This window comes from Triturus cristatus, chromosome 4_1 (assembly GCF_964204655.1).
Source record: "Triturus cristatus chromosome 4_1, aTriCri1.1, whole genome shotgun sequence".
Lineage (NCBI taxonomy): Eukaryota > Metazoa > Chordata > Amphibia > Caudata > Salamandridae > Triturus > Triturus cristatus.
In genome coordinates this window covers 1,181,034,644-1,181,053,730 of record NC_140585.1, presented here as the reverse complement: position 1 = coordinate 1,181,053,730, position 19,087 = coordinate 1,181,034,644, and the positions used below count along the sequence as shown (strand labels likewise).

Below are 19,087 nucleotides of genomic sequence, written 5' to 3'. Positions count from 1 at the left end.
AGGTATCCAAAGAAGACCGTCGCCGTTGAAGCAGAGAATCTGAAGACTTCAAAGGAACCAGATACATGGATGCAGCCGTCGACGCGGTCGCCGTGGACGAGAGAAGTTGCCGTTGAGCCACCGTCGACGACGAAGCCACAGTCGACGACAAAGCCATCACCGTCGAAGCCATCGCCGTCAACGCCATCGTCGATGAAGGTGACCCTTTCGTCGACGAGGAAGTGCGTGTCGACGAATGCTTCTTCTGCTTGTTAGATGTCGTTGACGAAGTCAAAGGCACCGTAGACGACAGAGGCTTCACCTTCACTGACACCAACATTGACGGTGATGTCGCCGATGACAGAATCAAAGCCGGCGACAGACGAAGAAGTTAAAGTTGTCGTCGTAGAAGCGACGACAGCAGACCTCGTCAGCGGAGGAAGCGACGACTAGCTCATGGGCGAGATAACCCGCTTTTTAGGCAAAAACTGCTCAGATAGAGTCTTGGACACCTAAGAATCAGATCTCGGGGGCGTAGAGGGTGTAGATAGACTCTGAGGGGCAGGAGACACCCCTTTTGAAGTTGAAGGCCGGTCAGTGGACTTGACAACATGATGTTTCTTCGCCACCTTAGTCTTAGGAGAAACCTTCTCCGACTCACTGGCTCTCTTCAAAGATGAAGTCCAGACTGAGGAAACACTCTCCAGATCTGACAGGGGGTTATACATAGTCTTCAACTTCTGTAGCCACAGAAGGAGACGCCCCTCCCTGTCCTTAAGGGTCTTTTAGAGAAAGTCCTTCAGATTTTACAATCCTTTACCTGGTGTTCAGGGTAGAGGCAATAAATGCACTTCTTATGAGGGTCCTCAGAATGAAGTCGCTGTTTTCCACATGTCCCACAAGGTCTGAAAAGAGACTTCTTGGTTGTAGACATGACAAAAAATTGTTCTTTGATAAGAAAAATGAGAAAAACTGAGCAGAGCTCAGGGAGACTCCCTTCACACGTCGTGTGGTAGAAAATCTGAGGGCCTGAGCCTCTGAGGAGAACATTCTGGAGGGTGCTAACGCCTGATTAGCTGGAGTTTGGACTATTCACAATGACTGTAATATGTTATAAAAGTGACACGTTTTTTCTATCTAAAAGCTCTATGACTCAATGCTACTGTTTTTTTCTTACCTATCTATGGTTGTGTTATTGCTACATTGCTATGTTATGTACCATGGGACTCCCACTTCGACGACGGGGAATATTCAAGCATGTGAATCTATGAAAGACACCCCAATACTGGAGAACAGCGATTCCCTTATCCTGCGCTTTCTAGACCAACTTTTGAAGTCAGTTAAGAGAAATAAATTTACTATAATGGGAGGTTACTTTAATGTTTGCTTAGAACCCTCCACACTTACCGACAAGATTATCAGGGAGAAAGATGCTTACTGGGGTATACCGGCTATCGACTCTCCTACAGTTAGATACCTGACAAAGACAGCCCATCAGATGACTGATGTAACGCTCTTCCATGTCATTCGGGTATGCCATGAGCATTCGACCTCTGATGGTAGACCGGCCCCCATATTAAAGAAGGAATGCTATAGTAGCCACCTAGATTATCTTTTCATTAATCTTGAATTATGGTCTGAACTGACTGATTTCTTTGCAGCCTTCAGAAGAGAAAGGGACCACAACCCATTAACTCTACTTCCGAAGGGTCACTATCAAATTGTTTACACCCAGCACAGGCTAAGGGAAGCAACAATCAAATGCTAACCAATAACAGGAGGACCGTTAGGTGGTCCTCCATCAAATCCAAAGATGCAGCACTGAACACCATCAGGACAAATACCTCGACAGCCCTTGACTTTTTTCAAACCTACTTACTCAAAGCTAGTAGCATTTGAGAGACCCATAATGTACTCTTTGAAAAAATCAGCAGGTTTTTACCAAAAAGAAGTGCGTCAAGGCCTTTAGACTGAAATCAAACTCGTGGTACGATGCAAACTGTTACTTAAGAAATTGAAAACTCACAAGTGCTGTAAGATTGGGTGACAGAGGAACTTTCAGGACAGCTAGAATCCGGTACAAAGCAGCAACCCAGGCTGCCAAAAAGGCGTGGACAAAGTGACTATGGGTAAATTATTTGAGGCGGCCAAGGTGAACGACTAAGCTTTTTTGGCCCTTGCTTACGCATGAGAGAAAAATGGGACACAACACACCTGAATCCCATGTGCTACCTCGTGAGTGGGAGTCCCACTTAAAAGCATGGTATTCTCGCCATCTGGAGTGTCTGTCCTTGCCCCCCCCCCCCCCAACTCGAATCGCTTTGATCTACCGCTATATTTTTCCCTAGTGGATGTGAGAAGTTGGCCTGATATGTAGTGCTCACTATTCTAGTGATCACTGTGTATCATTCCAAACGACCCTTATTGATGATTGGTTGTAAGTCAACCTTGTAGACCAGCTATCCTAGTAGCGTGGACAAGAGCAGTCTTTAGGCTAAACTCTAGAGGGCGTGTTAAGCCAGCTGTTTACCATCACATATACCCCTTGAACACCAAGTGAAAGGACACCACACAAGTTGTTATGAAAATAAAGGATATTTATTTATAACAAGACTACCCTGGCTCTTTATGAGTCAGGGAGCTAAGCACAATACAAAACTCTTGGGAAAATACTTCTAGTTGCACAATTTACACAAATGCCCGAAGGGCACGAAACCATTTACACTGCAAGTGGAATGGGGGAGGTTAGAGAGTCTAAAGTTACTGATTCCGGAGGAATCCGATCAGTTGGACTAACGGAAAAGGAGCTGGACACTTGTAGAGTGAACCTACGATGGAGCACCGAGATGCTCGAGTTACCTAGCCCAGAGGCTGCAGCTGCATGGGGTTCAGCAAGATGTCGGGAGTCCTCGTTGTAGTCTCGGGAGCCTGAAAGAAGAAGTTGCTGGCAGGCGACCAGTGTCGATGTTCAGCGAGATCCAAGCCTGGATCGGTGATGAAGGAAACCTGAAAGCAGAGGGGACTCAGTTCTCAACCGCTAGCCAGCGATCGTGTGGGCACCGGGAAGGTACCGGATGAAGTCACCTCGACCAGGTGAGTGGGTGACGTCGGACTCGGCTGTTCCTCGGACCAGGAGGCGCGGCGGCGACCAGGATGGAGGGCGAGCTGTCCCACGAAGGTGTCTGCTGTCGATGATGCTGGGCCCAGGAGTGGGGCAGCAGGTTTTGGCAGAGGCAAGCCCACGCGGTGGAGTCAAGATGGCGTCTGGAGTGGACCAGGAGGGTCCGAGGTACTCCTCTGTTGAAGGGGAGCAAGGGCCAGTCTGGAGCAACCAGACCAGTGATGAAAAACTGTCGTGGTGCATCGTGAAGAGGGCCACTAGCCGACGGCGAGTGGCCGGACAACGCGGTGAGCAGCAAGGAGCAGAAGGGCCCCCACGCAGATCTCGTGGATGCTGGGGAGGCAGGCTTCGGTGCTGGAGCTGCTCAGGGTTAGGGCTTCTCAAACCCTAGGTGCACTCACTCGAGGGTCCCTCGGTGGTTATGCTAGATAAGCGTCATGCAGGTTCTGAAGATGGCCGGTCCCGCAGGTCTCGTCACACCTATGAATCTCAGCTGGGCTAACGATGTCGGTAGAGGTCAGAGATGGCGGGGAATCCGGGTCTCGTCGAGCTGGGCAGTCTTGATCCGTAGGAGAGACGTACAGCAAACCGCAAGTGCTTAGGTGGTGCCTGCTGGTGCAGGGTGGCTACTCCTTAGCCACAAGGGAGAGTCTTCAGAAGAAGTCAAGAGTTCCTTTCGTGGAAAGTAGTTCAAGATTCAGAATTATCCAATTTGGGAAGGAGACTCGCTCCTACCTTTATACTAGGAAAAGGGGCTGGCCCGTGACTAGGTCCTACCTATGGGTGGGACCAGGAGGGGGGTGGTTACACCCCTATCCTTTGTTCGGCTTCGCCCCAGCTCAGGGGCTGGGGTGCCCCCGAAACTGGTTTGAGCCGGGCTATGCACAGTGAGCACCGGGGTGCCACTTGCAATCACCTTCCTTTCAGCCCTACCTACCTGGGATAGACAGACCCTGTCTGGGATGGTGCTAACACCGCCCTCGACAGGAAACCCTTTGTCCAAGCTCCCCTCGCTGGAAGGTCTCCCAGCAGCAGGAGGTCAGACTTGTGTCTGGTGGCAGCATCCATTTTGTGATGCTGAGGCTTGAGTCAACTTTAACCGGGGTTCAAGGTTACTTCCATGTCGTGTCCCTCTAGAAGGGTGGAATGCTAACCCCGCCGCCAGAATTGGCGAGGGGTTCGTATTCCAATTCGTATGACACCTTACTCGACATGTGTGGGTGATGCAATGCCATAGTTAGCAAATAACCGCGAGGATTATAATGCATTTTAAGGTAGATGGCACGCGTCACCATGGAACAGCTATTAGGACTTGGTTCCGCAAGCCGTCGACGGGCTCAGCTCGCGCCAGAGCACCATCTCACATGATTCCCAGCACTCTGCCTTCAGGATTGATAAGGCCTGCCATAGGAGTGACTGATAGGAATCCATGTGTCCATCTTAGGGTTAGGTATAGGAATACTACACCTACAGCAACGGGCGATTACACCACCTTGCCCCAGCTGTCGTGCAGCCAGTTGTGTCAGATTTGGGTGGCCATCCAGGGGTGGCATAATACATGCTGCAGCCCCTGGTAGGCCCTGGGTACGCCAATGCCCTGGATACCTGTGGTATGCTGATACAGGGACTGATAAGGCGGCCCAGTTCCAATTAGTGGATGCACCTAATGTACATGTGTGTTAATCTGGAGAGAGAACCGCTAGGCTGTGGGTCTGATTGGCAGACCCACAGCCAGGGAAAGTCGTAAACCAATGAAGCAAAAGCAAAAAATCTGGGTGATCATAGGATTGCAGACCCTACTCTCCTACAGTGGATACTAAAGTTGCCCTGAACTCACAAAAAAGCTGGAAACGCTCCTGGCCCAAATAAAATACCATCAGAACTTTGCCATTCTATTCCTGATCTATGGCTGCCTTACATCAATATTCTAAGTAATGTAATTGCCCAGGGAGGCCTGATCCCAGCAACCTGGACGGGTGCTGAGATAATCCCTATCTTTAAGAAGGGTTTTCGTTACTACCGCCCAACTAGTTTAATTGACAACTTTCCCAAAATGTTTTGCAAGTCGGTCCTGGACACATTTAGAGCCTGGATTTCAGAAAATTACATATTAACTGAACTCCAGGCTGATTTTCACCAAAACTAAGTACCATCGACCAAGTTCTTCAATTTGAGCTCCTCAGGTGGAAATAGCCCTGCTGGGCAAGGGCAGCCTCTATGTAGCAATCATGAATCTACATGCCACATTTCATCTGGTCCCCAGATCCAAGCTGGGGCAAGTTTTATTGGTCTAGGAAATTCCCTCCAATTTGTTATCTATCATCATTCGCTTGCACACTGATAACAACGCTAGGGTTCACTGCAGCCTGGAAGGGGAACTCACGGGCAAGATAGTCAGCAGCAGAGGGGTACACAAGGGTGTGTGCTGGCACCCACACTGTTTCTACTTCTCATCAATGGTTGCATAGATGTCTTGTTGAAATCAGATACCGATTCGCCCACCCTGGCAGGGAAGAAGACTATAGCGTTACTTTTCACCAATGACACCCTCCTGAATTCCAAAACTTCCAGAGGACTTCAGACCCTAGTCAATAAGTTCGATCAGCTCTGCAAGTGAAGGAGCCTTGAAATCAATGCCTCAAAGACCAAATTCATGAGCCTGAATGTGAAGAGGACAAACAGGAGCAGAATTATTGTGGAATCCAAACCCCTCGAAAGAGTTAAGGAGTTTGATTATCTCATTAGACTGGCATAGAATGATGGCTGGAGAAAACGACTAGTCAAGAGCAAGGTCTGCTTAAAATACAGATCTAGTGCCATCATTAAGTTTTTGGGGGGGAGAACATCTTTTTCTAGTTTACCCTGCCTTGAAGGTCTACATAGCACAGGCTGTCAGCATTGCGCTCTATGGTGCTCAGTTGTGGGGCCACAGCTAAGTTGAAGGTTTACCTCCCTCTGAAAATTCCTTCATAAGAGCATTACTTAAACTTCCACAAAGCTCTTTTTTGCTTCCTATGTACCTGGACCTAAACCTACACAAGATAAGTGACTGCCAGGCTAAAGTGCATTGTGTACTGGCTAAGACTCTGGACAACAGAAGAACTGGCACACTTAAGAGCAGCCCCAAGTGATTTAACCATTAGGCCCCAGTCTTTAAATATTCCCTGGCTAAAATAAATACAGAGCTCACTTTCCAATCTAGGTCTAGGCAGGTTCTGGTCTGACCCCAGTGCAATTACTGCTAGTGCAATGCTGCTTGTAAATTAGTCCTTTTGGCAAACTGTTCAGGCGTCCCACTGTGGTGCACTGTCACTCGGCACTCTAATTCATTTCTGAACACAAAAAGGACTACATTTTTTAGGAATTTTTTGACTTTTTACAAACTCCACTATCAAGAAAGCTCTATATTCAGTTACGGTTGGACACTCCCCATAGCTTGCTTTACAAGCAGCACTTAGTCTAATCATTTGTTCAGCACTGACAAATGTCCTGCAATGCTGCACATGAAAACGCCCAACACATCCTGTTCTTCTGTCTCCATACAAAATCCAGCAAACATGGATAAAAACCACTTTGTTTAAATCTGGGAACAAAGCACTACCAGGAGGCTTTTAAATGTACCAAATTAACACCAGCCATAAAAAAGTTCTTATATATTAGGCAGCTTTCAACAAGGTTGACACAGGTAGCACGGAGTGCTTAGATAATTAAAACTCAACCCTACTACTAAAATTCACTGCTGTCGATCTAGGGATTGCCTACGCAGATTTATCTATGGTCAACCAGTGCTTAAAAAGATGTGCCTTTTTAAACTAGTATATAGTTTTTAAGGTAGTCACCACTGGCTAATATGTCCTTTAGGCAACCTTAATAAATAATGATCGTATACGCAATTTTTAATGTTTTATATTTTCTTTTTTAACACTTTCAATTCTGTTATGTCCTTATGATATCATGCATATTTGCACTATTCTTGTCCACGTATTTACAACAACTAATTAAACAACTTTCTATTGTACTTTATTATTACACAATATAGGCCGGTTTAATATTCACAATTATCTTTCGAACAGCACTATGTTGCAGTTGCAATGAAGACTTTCCAGCTACTCCCAGTGAGCATAGCGTACCTTTTATGAGGTTTATGTTGGCTGGTACGAGTTCCATCCAGTTTCTCTGCTTGCATTTAGATAGCCGTTTGACTTAGGAAATGCAATATCATTTTTTGTCTCTTTCAATAAATTGTTGGCTTTTCTTTCTTGGTTTGACTAGTCAAATTCCACTTTATTCGATTAATTAAAATCATAAAAGCATACTACAGCAAATATCAAAAGTTCATCTATAAAACAATTGATAAATTTAATACAATATTAAACAGTTTATAGGTTAAAAAGCAGATTAAAAGGGCGATAGATACATAAAATAGATTAAAAAGCACTCGACTGGGCGATATAGCTGGGTCCAAATTCCTATTGTTCTTCCAAACTAAGCCTTGTTCTCTTGCATCTCACAGATGCGGCTAGAAAACTAGCAGTGCAATACATAATAAGAGGAGAGAGCAACATTTGTAAATAAAACAGTGCAGGCTTGTACTGGATAAATCCCAAGTCCTTCAGAATAGATTTTAGGTATTTTATACGCGGTTCATGATAGAAGGAACAAAAAAACAAAAAGTGGGCGTTATCCTGAATAGAGAAACCATCACATTTGCATGGGGCCGATTCCTCCAGCTTGCACCAGTCTTTCACATCCCACAGCACTGTATAAATTTGGTTAAACCGAAATTTGGATAAAAGCCATCTATGGAAAGGATTAATTACCATGGTTAAATAAGGGGCCAGCACACAAGAAGGGGATATCAGAACGTGAGCCCTCACAGAGGGTTTGCATAAATCGCGGGCTTCACGCTCAGCCGTGCGAATTCTCAGAAAATTTATTTTCACCCATTGTAAGTCAGCTCTACACAAGGCTTCAGGGCAACTAAAAATTTCAGGGCGACCCAAAAAAGCTGTCATAGTTTCGATGTATGACAGCCACTGAATATCCCTTCTGTGATCAAGTTGGAGGCAATCTTTGATGATCCGGTGATTTAGGCTAAGGTTTGGGTTAAGCCAAAGCTTTATCCACATCAAAAGTGGAGCTAGATTTAAAATGTCTAAAATGTAACCCATTCCCAGCTCTAAGTGTACTGAGAAGGTAGCAGTTGACTGGGGTAACCCCAGCAATGAACGAAAAAATTTATTTTCCTCTGTCTGGATATCTATGACGTTAACGTAACCCCAGACAGCTGCACCATATCTAGCAATAGCAATTGTCTTGGCTTTATAGATGGCCATAATGGCCTCCATAGGTTTCCCCCCCAATCTCTTTGCAAAACCCAAAATTGCACCGTACGAACTTCTTACCGCATTAATTTTAGATGTTACCTGCGGTGTCCAAGATCCCCTCTGATCAAAGATCACACCCAGATAGGTGAAGACCTTAACACTAGTAATCACCTCTCCGTCACAGAAAAAGGATTTTTCTTTACGCATGCCACGTCCGACAGACATGGTATGTGATTTACTTTTATTAATCACCAGATCGAGACTACTCATAAAATTACAAAAAGGCGTCTAATAACTTTTGTAGGGCAACTGGGGTCCTAGCTATGAGTACCGCGTCATCTGCATAGAGGAGCACCGGGATTGGTGCACCCCCCATGCACGGAAAATCTTTTGTAACAGACGTTAGGTAACCCTCCAAAGAGTTCACATAGAGCGTAAACAACATTGGAGCCAGGATACACCCCTGGCGGACCCCTCTAGTGGATCTAAAGCTCTCGGTGCACTTTCCATCGGTGGTCATTCTAATGCTGGCCCTCAGATCTTTGTGAAGCTCCGCTAGAAAGTGCACCAGGGAGCTATCGAGGCCCATCTCCAACAACATTGCCCACAGTTTTGATCTATTAACTTTATTATTAACGATTGTAGCGAGGGACCAGGACTCAGGGAAACCCACTATTGCGGCGGCGTTAAAAACTCTAGTTAAGATATTTGCCCAAAACAGTGGATTTGCCCTGTACATATCTGCAGGTACTCCATCTGGGCCGGGTGCCTTACGCCCAGCTGTCTCCTCTATGGCTCTAAGTACCTCACAGGTTTCAAAACTCACAGGTTCCATTGGACTACCAGTTACAGGGATTATAAAAGGGTCCAGCTCTCTGTGGCTGTCATATATTTTTTCAAAGTGAGACAGCCACTCAACTTCTGAGATGTTTAATTCCTGTACTGAGTTTTGGGCGCCTGTAAGAAATGGAGAATTTATTATTGTCCAGAATTCAGCACTATTTTTTAGGGTAGCTTTGTCCCTTAGGTCCTCCCAAGCTTTACTTTTTAATTCTTTTTTACGTAGAGAAATGACCGTATTATAATCCTTCCTCAGTCGTGCCACAAGCTCCTTGTTCCTTGGGCGGGCACTAAGGGCTTTTTTGAGGCGGTTCTGGGCTTTACTACAGTTTTTATCAAACCAGCCTTTTGCCTGATATTGTTTGTCCCCCTGCCCTTTGGCTAGAAGACTGCTAGACACAAACCTGCAAATACCTTCAAATGAAGATATAACATCATTGTGCCCGGCTAGAGGAGTAGCACACACCCTTAACTCATCTGCGACTGAATTAGATAAAGTTACAAAAAAAATTTCTGGTACAACCGCCTCCCATTTAAGTCTTCTCCCCTGATCCTTTACTTTTAAAGGCAAAATAGTCTGCTGGAGAACAACCAATTTTGACAGTAAGGCACTATTTGTTAGCACCAGTCCGACAGGGTTGTGATCACTCATGGGCATATCAATAGCATTATAAGTAATCACATAATTAAGAAATAATCTCGAAATAAAGATAAAGTCAATAATCGAGTCGCTAGCCCTGCCCGTGTAAGTGGCAACCCGTGTGGTAGTATCAGAAAATTCAGATTCGAATAACTCATTTAGCAGCAGTACATTTTCAAGTGCTCGACCATTCAGTGTGTGTTCTAAATGAGGGGGTGACACACTGCCTGGCCCCTCCATATCAACCATAACACATTTAGAACACAAATGAACATTAAAATCACCCATTAAAATGATTCGAAACAAAGTGGTTTGCTTGTCTCCGTAGAGAGTTAAAAAATCTAATAACCAATTAAAATGCGAGGATTCTGGATTACTATTGGGGGCATTGTAACAGTTAACCAACAACAATTTACCACCATCCTCTATGGTTAACTCCAGAATGATAAAATTTTTGGAAGCACAGTCTAACATAATCAGTTTGCCTTTTAAATTCACTGAAACCAACATCATAAGGCCGCCTTTGTTCCGACCAGCTGAGGAAGGCAAGGCAGGGACAAAAAAAGATGTAAAGCCATCTATCCAGTAGTCACATTCCAAGTCCCAAGTCTCTTGCAAGGCAATAACATCATAACTCTTGACAAAGCTTTCCCAGCTGGGGTCTCCCTTCTTGGCCCGCAAACCAGCAATGTTCCAAGATAACAGCCTAACCGTTCCCCCAATGTCACTAATAACGATCTCAGGTAAATTGTTCTTGACCACCTCAGAAGAGGGTACGTGGACCATAGATGTTCGGGCCGCAACCGCGGCGTCCTCTGTACCCTCTCCCTCTTCCCGTCAATCACAGAGGTCGAGACCTGAGAGCACATCAAACCTGTTATGCGTTAAAATGGGGGGACCCCATGAGCTGGCATTTTCACGGCACTGCAAAGAACATTGCTGCGCCCGACTAGGCCCCACCGGGGTAAATGGATAAAGTCTTGGTCTCGACGCGGAGGGAAAATTGGCCTTGTTGTAAAAATACCCCAATGGGCGAACACGGATGCTGTCGCTCTCCTCCAGCAGAGATGCTGCCCGCAGGAGGACAGTGGCCACGTGTTGTGGATATTTAAAATTCACAACCACGCAGTCCCCTCTACAAAATTTCCTTGATGGGCCAATCCAGTTCACTCTCCTTGTCGTGATTATATCACCAGCAAGTTTGGAAGGAAAACCACATTTAGCGCCTAACCAGGCCACCACTTTGTTTTTGAGGGATTCGTGCGCTTCCACTTGCGGCTCTGAGTTGCTTGGGCCGAGTAGTGGAACGTCTGCAAGTACGATGACGTATGGAGCGCATTCCGGGGGCAAATTAATAGTATTGGCGCGTCTACTTTGTACAGCATTAATGTTAATGCCAGGTCTCTGCAGACCCCTCGCCTGATCGGAATCCACATCTGTTGATGGGGGATGAGTTACTAAGGGGACAGTAAGATTATGGTCTGAACTAACAACAGGACGAATCATAGATAAAGAGTTGGGAGCTTTTGTAACACTACAACCCGTCACCCCGAGGTTTGCTAAACTATTATGAGAGGGTAAGGGATTCGCCTGAGAGGATTTAACCAGCTGTCGATCCAGTAAACCTCCAAGTCTTTTAATTTCCGCATTTGCAGTGTCCAGTTTGGCTGTAAGACGGTCAATACAGGCTTTAAGTTTTAGGTCTACCGCAGCCTCAATACGTTCAATTAACAGATCAAACTGTTCTAGGCTCAAAGTAGTCTTGGGATCCTTCATAGGCTCTACAATTAGGTTAGTTTTGGGGGAACTTTGTCTATCTGGCCGATGAGTTTCCACCCTTCTCCTCTGGGAGGTCTTACCCCCCCTCTTACTTTGAAGCCTTCTGCATGATCTAACTGGTCTCTTGCCCCTAGTTTCTTCCACTGTTTCTGAGTCTTCCTCAGAGTCAGGGCGTAACGTATCATTGATTATGGAGACCATTGCTGCGTTATCCTGCTCCTGGACAATAGGAGCTACTGTATTACAAATTAGTTCGGTCACGTTATGATCTTGTGGAAAACAGTCCGTGATTCTATCGCCATCTGGGAAGTCCTCCAATGTAGCGGTTATTGCTAGAGAGGGGGCATGATCCAAATCGTCTATTTTACCCAAGGAAGCTCTTCTATCCTCGTTGATCTTTGTTACCCTCTTGACTAGAAAATTGTTCATTGAGCCCGCCCCCGAGACTACCTTATTTTTCTTGGGACCTGACATCATGGAATTGGCAGTCCCCGCAACAGGATCCGGAATATAGCCACAAGTCCGTCTCTACAAAACAACACCACAACAATGCACAAGGGGCGCAACAGTAAGTATAGCGTACAACAGCAATACCTGTGGAGCAGCAGGAGATCTGATGTCCGATGTCAGGGGGATGGCCCCGCCCTGCCTCCTCCTGCCCCGGACGGCCACAGACGGCCCGCCCTTTGCCCGGGCTTAGCCCGGCGCGTCCCGCACGCGTCCCGCGAAGCGGGTCTCCCTGTAATTTATGGCGCCTCCTGGCGTCACTACGTCGCGCCGCCGCTGAGGCTGCCGGGAAATGCAGTCCCGGGGCGGCGACGCGGAAGATGGCGTGTCCTCTGTAGTCCCCTGGACTCTTGGCGGTGATGGCGTGGCGTGGCCCAGCAGGTCACAGGTAATTTCTGGCAGCTCCCCCCGCTCCGCCGGTCTCCCTGTAATTTATGGCGCCTCCTGGCGTCACTACGTCGCGCCGCCGCTGAGGCTGCCGGGAAATGCAGTCCCGGGGCGGCGACGCGGAAGATGGCGTGTCCTCTGTAGTCCCCTGGACTCTTGGCGGTGTCGGCGGTAATGGCGTGGCGTGGCCCAGCAGGTCACAGGTAATTTCTGGCAGCTCCCCCATATATTTGTATATTTAATAACTTTTACAGTGTGTTTTTATATGAACTTTTATGGTTTTGATTAACCGAAATAAAGTTTTCAACTTACTGGGAAAGCTCATAAGGGTCTCTGGCATTCATCAGAGCTAGTCTGATCTCTGACTAGTGACCTATTCATTCTGTGATTATATAATGAGGCCTAATGTTCTAACCTTTCTGAAACTATCCTCTAGGAGAGGAGGCCTACACTGAGGGTTATTATTACTTCGGTCAGACAGAGAGGCACTCCACTGTAGTAAGGGTTCACCAGTTGTAAGTAACTTGTTAATCTGACAGAGACTTTTAGCTGCAAATTCCGTACCTTAGAACAGATACCAAAGCAGTATCTCCCCAGAGGAGGGTCTGCAGACTGTTTACGCTAAAAAGTCCTGGAGGACTGAACAGGCAAGATGCCCATCATGCCGGACCGGGCAGTCTAGGCATTAGCGCTTGGCAAACTTGTGCAGGGAAGCTCACATCCGCGAGCTACCGCAGTAGTCGCAGCCTTGGCTCTGGTGGAATGAGCCTGCAAACCTTCAGGGGGTTGCTTTTTGACCAGTGCATAGCAAATCTTAATGCAGAGTACATCCATCTAGATATGGTTCTCTGGTACACTGTTTTTCCTTTCTTCACTCCTACAAAACCCACAAAGAGTTGATTATCCACTTGGAATCCATTAATACGATCAATGTAAAAAAATAACACTCTTTTTTGATCCAGGCAGTGGAGTCTATCCTCTTCTCTGGATGGGTGAGGTGAGGCAGAGAAAGTCGGCAGCGTGATGTTCTGTCCGATGTGAAAAGGTATCACAACCTTGGGTAGAAAGGAGGTATGGGTTGTAAGGACCAGTTTGGAAAAAGGTAGTATATGAAGGGCTGACTGAGAACTCCTGACGCTCATTAACCCTCCTGGCAGATGTAATAGCTACGAGGAAGACTATTTTGATGGTGAACAGTCAAAGAAGACAGCTGTGTATGGTCTCAAATGGTGGGCACAACAGAAATGAAGGAACTAAATTAGAGTCCCACTTGGGCATTCTGAAAGGTGTGGATTGAAACGTGGTGTAAACCTTGCATGACTTGAACAGGGAGGGTTAAGTCGGTGACCACAAGAAAGCCGAGATGGCCAAAAGGTACCCTTTAACTGTGCCCAAAGCAAGGCCTTGCTGGGCTAGTAACAGCACAAACAACAAGACAAGACATGGGTGCAGACAGAGGGTCAACTGGTTCTGCAATACACCAAGCCACAAATCTGTCCCATTGGCAGGTGTATACTGTTTTTCTTGAGAAACACCCTGCTGCCAAGACGACATCACAGTAGTTGGGAGAGAGTTTAAACACTCAGTCACTCAGGACCAATGCTCATGCTCAAGAGTTCGGGATACCAGACTTTCCATGCTCAATCCAGTGCCACAAGGATGATTTGGATTCTGTCAGTTCTGATCTTCTTGAGAATGCGAGAAGGGAATGGTATGGACGGAAAGCTAGAACCCCAGGAGTAGGTTAATGGTGGCGGGTGATGATCCTGTGCACAGGAGTACCTGTGAAGGGCTTGGCCAAGGCCCTGAGCAGGACATCACGGAGGGCTTCATTAAAAGAGAATAGGAGTTCTGAGGACGATACCCTGGGTTGAAGCATTTCTGCCAAAATGTTAGTTTGACTCCACAGAGACAACGCAGGAGCAGAGTCTAGATTTGTGATGTCATTCTTGTGCCTCGTCCAATGACTTGGAATGATGCAGAGAAGTCAAAAAGCAACGACTTCTTGTGTGATTTACTGGAACAAGTCCTGCAACGTGACCATGCCCAGTGCAAGAAACTCCAAGAGGGTCTTGAGACCTCCCTTGTGACCTGGAGCAGTGCATAGTCGTGTGTTGAGCGGTCAGGAGCTTCGTGTCTCACTTGCGATTGGGCTACGCATGCATAGTCTTGCACTGCAAGCAGGCCTATATAGGCACTGCACTTGTCACACGAGGCTCGCACGATGCCACGTGGAGCCGAACGCCACCACACACGGGCACCCACAAGGACTGCTCAAACAAAATTGCCAGTCTGATGCCTGGCGAATATTCTAAGGTATGGAATCTGTGGCTAGAGGTCTCTATTTTATCTCTGGTCTTAGAGCCCAGATTTCAACCATTGTACAAGCCCTGAATGTGAATTACAGAACACTCCAGATTAAGCACCAGGCACGTCTGAGCTTCAAGAGGGACAACTGATGCCCTCTTGATTTGAAGAAACACTCTTTGTGAAAAAGATTTAGATCAGGACAAAGTTCAGCTCCATGACACCAGCAGCCACCCCCCACCCCAAAGACCAAAACTGTGCATCTCATACAAAACAGTGAAAGAGCAACGTACTAGATCAATCAGAAATGTAGCTGGTTCTAGCTTATAATATTGCGTGCAACAGATCCCATTCACGAAAGCAGAAGAACATTTTCTGGTATATTTGTGAAGCAACTTGCTTTACTAGGAAGCCTACAAACTGACATGCTTAATGAAAAAGAATGATTGCCTCTATCTCACAATCCTTATTTCATCATCCCTTATACGTCACCAATTAAATAAACAATTTATGTTGATGAATGGCAATTAGTATATGAACTACTTCCAGAACAAGGACTGAATTTTTTGTAAAATGGTGCATCTAACATTTATAACTATTAGGAAGGGCACACTATTATATCGAGTGTGCACCAAAAATCACCCTTCACTTGGTGTTATGTGGAGCTTTGCTTTAAGGGATTTGGTAGCTAAGAAATAGTATTATGTAACCTGAGCTAGATTAAACATTGACAGTCTATTGGATAGGTTGAGCGAGTAAACAATATGGTTGAAGTACTTCTCAGCTTGGGAGAGTGGCCTTGATTGGAGGGATGTGTTATGTGAATGTTGACTATATATGGGTTCACAACACTTCAAGTAAAGTCCATTGTGCTGTAGAATATTAACTGTTACAAAAAGTGTCCTATCTTAGTTATGGTTAACGGATAAGAGTGATACAGATTAGGAGCAGTTGATGAAAAAGGTCAAGATGAACTACTGGGTAATAAAGGGTACCAAGATCATTCCTGGTGTGGGACCCTTCATGAACTATTGGACCCTGGCTTGGATATTTGTGTTTCTTAAACAAGACACTACATTACAGGTTACTATGAACTCTGGAATTGTAAGCCAGCAGAATAATGGAAACACAGTGATAATTTATTTGCGATCAGTTTACCAACAACAGGTGTACATACGTAAAAAAGAAACAGACTGCGGTACTACCTAAATATTTACTTATACATAAGGCCTCCAGTGTTCAGTTCTTACACATTTCCTCAAAAAAATACAGATAGAAATGTCCTGTCTGTATTTGTTTTTTTAAAGCGGAAAAACACAGAAAATTGTGCTTCTTGTGAGTGACTCCTTGTTGTCCTTCATGAATTCCAGACCAACTGCTAAGCAGATAGACACCATGGGGATTTAAAAATAGGATGGGATTCCCTTAAATACAGGCATGTTAACATATGTATGTATATAATGCTAATATGTATCTGTCAGAGTAGTGTTTTGCTATATTTGCCTGCTTAATTTGCTTGAACGGGACAGGCATCAAAGTAGGAGTGCATGTTTATCAGTTAAATAAATATGGAAGTATAACCATTTTACGACTCAATTTATTCTCAAACATAAAATAAATATGGATAATTACCAATAAAATGGCCCAAAATTAAATATGGATAATACAGATGGAAATTTAAAAAAAACATACATACCATAAAACCGGAAGCCCTAATTATACAATATGTCAACCCACCTCCTTAATTCTAGTTCTCTCAAAAAAGAAATTATGTGAAGACAATACAGAAAATAGCCCAAGTGATTCCTCATTACCCAATGGAATGGTAAATGTCTCAAATATACAGAGGTCAGCTCCCATCCTGCACTTTGGGGAACGGTCAATGCATTCTGTTTAATTCTGCATTCTAGAGCCATGATCTTTGTACAGTTTACGTCAAGATATTTGTACTTCATGGAAGACTATACCCATGAAAACGTATAACTTGAACTATGCACGCTGCACTTGTACACACCTGCTCAGGCAGCTGTAACCAGCATGCGTCGCATCATAATCCTACTCAGTAAAGCAATCTGTTTTATAAAAACACCCCAATAAAATAAATTGCATCATCACAGAGATATTTTTAAACGCCTACACTGTAAAATAGCTCTAGGCACTTACCTGCGAGACAGAAATGCCTCCCCTTTTTGCTAGGTCTTCTTTGGCTTCCTCGCTTGGGTAAGGATTACTCAAATGTGAATAGAAATACTCATTAAGAACTTCTGTGGCTTGTTTGCTGAAATTACGTCGTTTGCGTCTGGAAATAAAGGTATGTTTATTAATTTTAAGAGGATGAAGAAAAATGACCACCTAAGATAGTCTAACTAATATTTAGTACCACCATATGCAAAGAGAAAGAAAAGTCAACCTACTGAACATGCTACAGAATTTACTTGAAAGCGTTACAGATTTTGAATTAATAGGGCTTTTTCTTGGTGTAAAATCATGCCCCGCCAACTCCTAGTCATGCTTCGCAACAGTTTCCTTGCCTTAACCAGGGGCTTGATGGTTTGTCTTCTCAAGCTTTGGTTTTCCGACAAACAGGGAGACTAAGCTCTTTGTGATATATTTTACAATCTTCTGAAGTTTGATCAGTGTAATAAAACTGAATAGAAAACATGTTTCAAAAGGCAAGTGTATAAAATATCAATGGCACAGAAAAACACATCAAATATTTAGACTCTCCTACAGTAATACTAACAACTTTAGGGGGTCAACAGACATAAAAGTATCAGTAATTGCAAAATAGCTGGGTGTATTATGCAACCAAGCAGGAATGCATACATACACAAGTGGTAATGTAAAATACAAACACACAGACTTGGAGACGCACACAATTTTAGAAATCGATACAGATTCAGATTTTGGCTATAAGAGAAGCAAAGAATATTTGTTACACAGGACTACAACGATGAACAAGACCCCACATGCGTGCCTGCTTTGTAGAGAGCTCCTGGTCCAACCAACCCTGGTTTGTGCTAAGCATCTAAGTGTAGCAAGCTCAAGACAGAGTGTGAGCCTGTGAAATGCTTGCACTGTCTCTGATGAAGTTGGAAAGAAGCGCAAGGACTACAGACGTCAACTGTCACAATATTAGTTAGAACATGCTCAAAACTTTCACAAAGAATAGTTCGGACATCATACATAAAGTCGCATGGGATCATTTCTGCTGTTCTCTGGCAGTGGAACCATACATAACAAAAATACAAAATATAAAGAGCCAATGCTTGTACCTGGCATCCAGAAATCGTGAACGTAAGATCATGACTGCCTCACACGTGCTCTGCTTCAGCTGCATCTGGATGGTGCTAAACTTGCTATGGATGATGTTCACCATCCTTTCGATTTCCTTTGGTGACACAGGCCGCGTCCTGCTTTGCTCACGAAGCAGGTTCATAACATGAGTTGTGAACTCGCTGCAGGCCTGTAAGCATGTTAAAAATAAACCAGAACTTACAGAAGATAATGATTTTTGTAGTTCCATCTCAAAAGCAAAATGTTAAAAATTAAAGCAGCAGCAATTGATAGTGTCAAGGACAAATAGTATCACTTCTGTCCAGTAAAAAAGATTTATTTTAGGTGTGGCTGGAGTTGGGATACAGCAGATGATATGTTTGTATCGGGCTCGGATAGATAATGGAGATAGTGACCTACAAGTGAACTGAGAGGAGATGATTACATTGCTGGAAACTACAAGATGAACATTTGGTGATCTAATTTAAATGGTTAAATCAATTTTATAATTATCAGGCCAATACCAACCATGCTTTAGACTGAGACGAGGTAGCTGGGAAAGAATTTGCAGAAGGAACAAAGCATTCATCAGGATCAATGCCTCCTAAAGATAATGCTCCCTGGGGTAATTCTTTATTTTTTGACTGCAATACAACAATCTGGCTAGAGAGACTTTAGCTAACAAAAAAGTAGCCATAATATGCAGAACTATGTGTCTTTCAAAGTCTCTGTCCTAGTATTCAATAGTAGACAATATAATTTAGCTAATAAAGATCTAAGACAACTCATTGCCATATTTTCTGATGCCTTGAAGGCAAACCTCATCATGAAATACCATTGACCACAAAAAGTACCTAGTCATCCAGTATTCAATAGGCCTTGTAATTTAATGGTCAACATTTCCTTTAGCTCAAAGTATATGTA

General features: G+C 44.7%; 1 protein-coding gene across 1 annotated transcript in view; it reads right to left on the bottom strand.

Moving 5' to 3' along the window:
- LOC146856310 (pre-B-cell leukemia transcription factor 1-like) overlaps nucleotides 1–19,087 on the bottom strand; it is a 236,758-nt gene that overhangs the window by 86,432 nt on the left and 131,239 nt on the right. The window contains exons 4-5 of the mRNA XM_085654422.1: nucleotides 18,163–18,353; nucleotides 17,051–17,186 (exon numbers count right to left, since the gene is read on the bottom strand). Of these exons, the coding sequence (XP_085510548.1) occupies nucleotides 17,051–17,186; nucleotides 18,163–18,353 (327 nt within the window). The remainder of the gene's footprint in view (nucleotides 1–17,050; nucleotides 17,187–18,162; nucleotides 18,354–19,087) is intronic.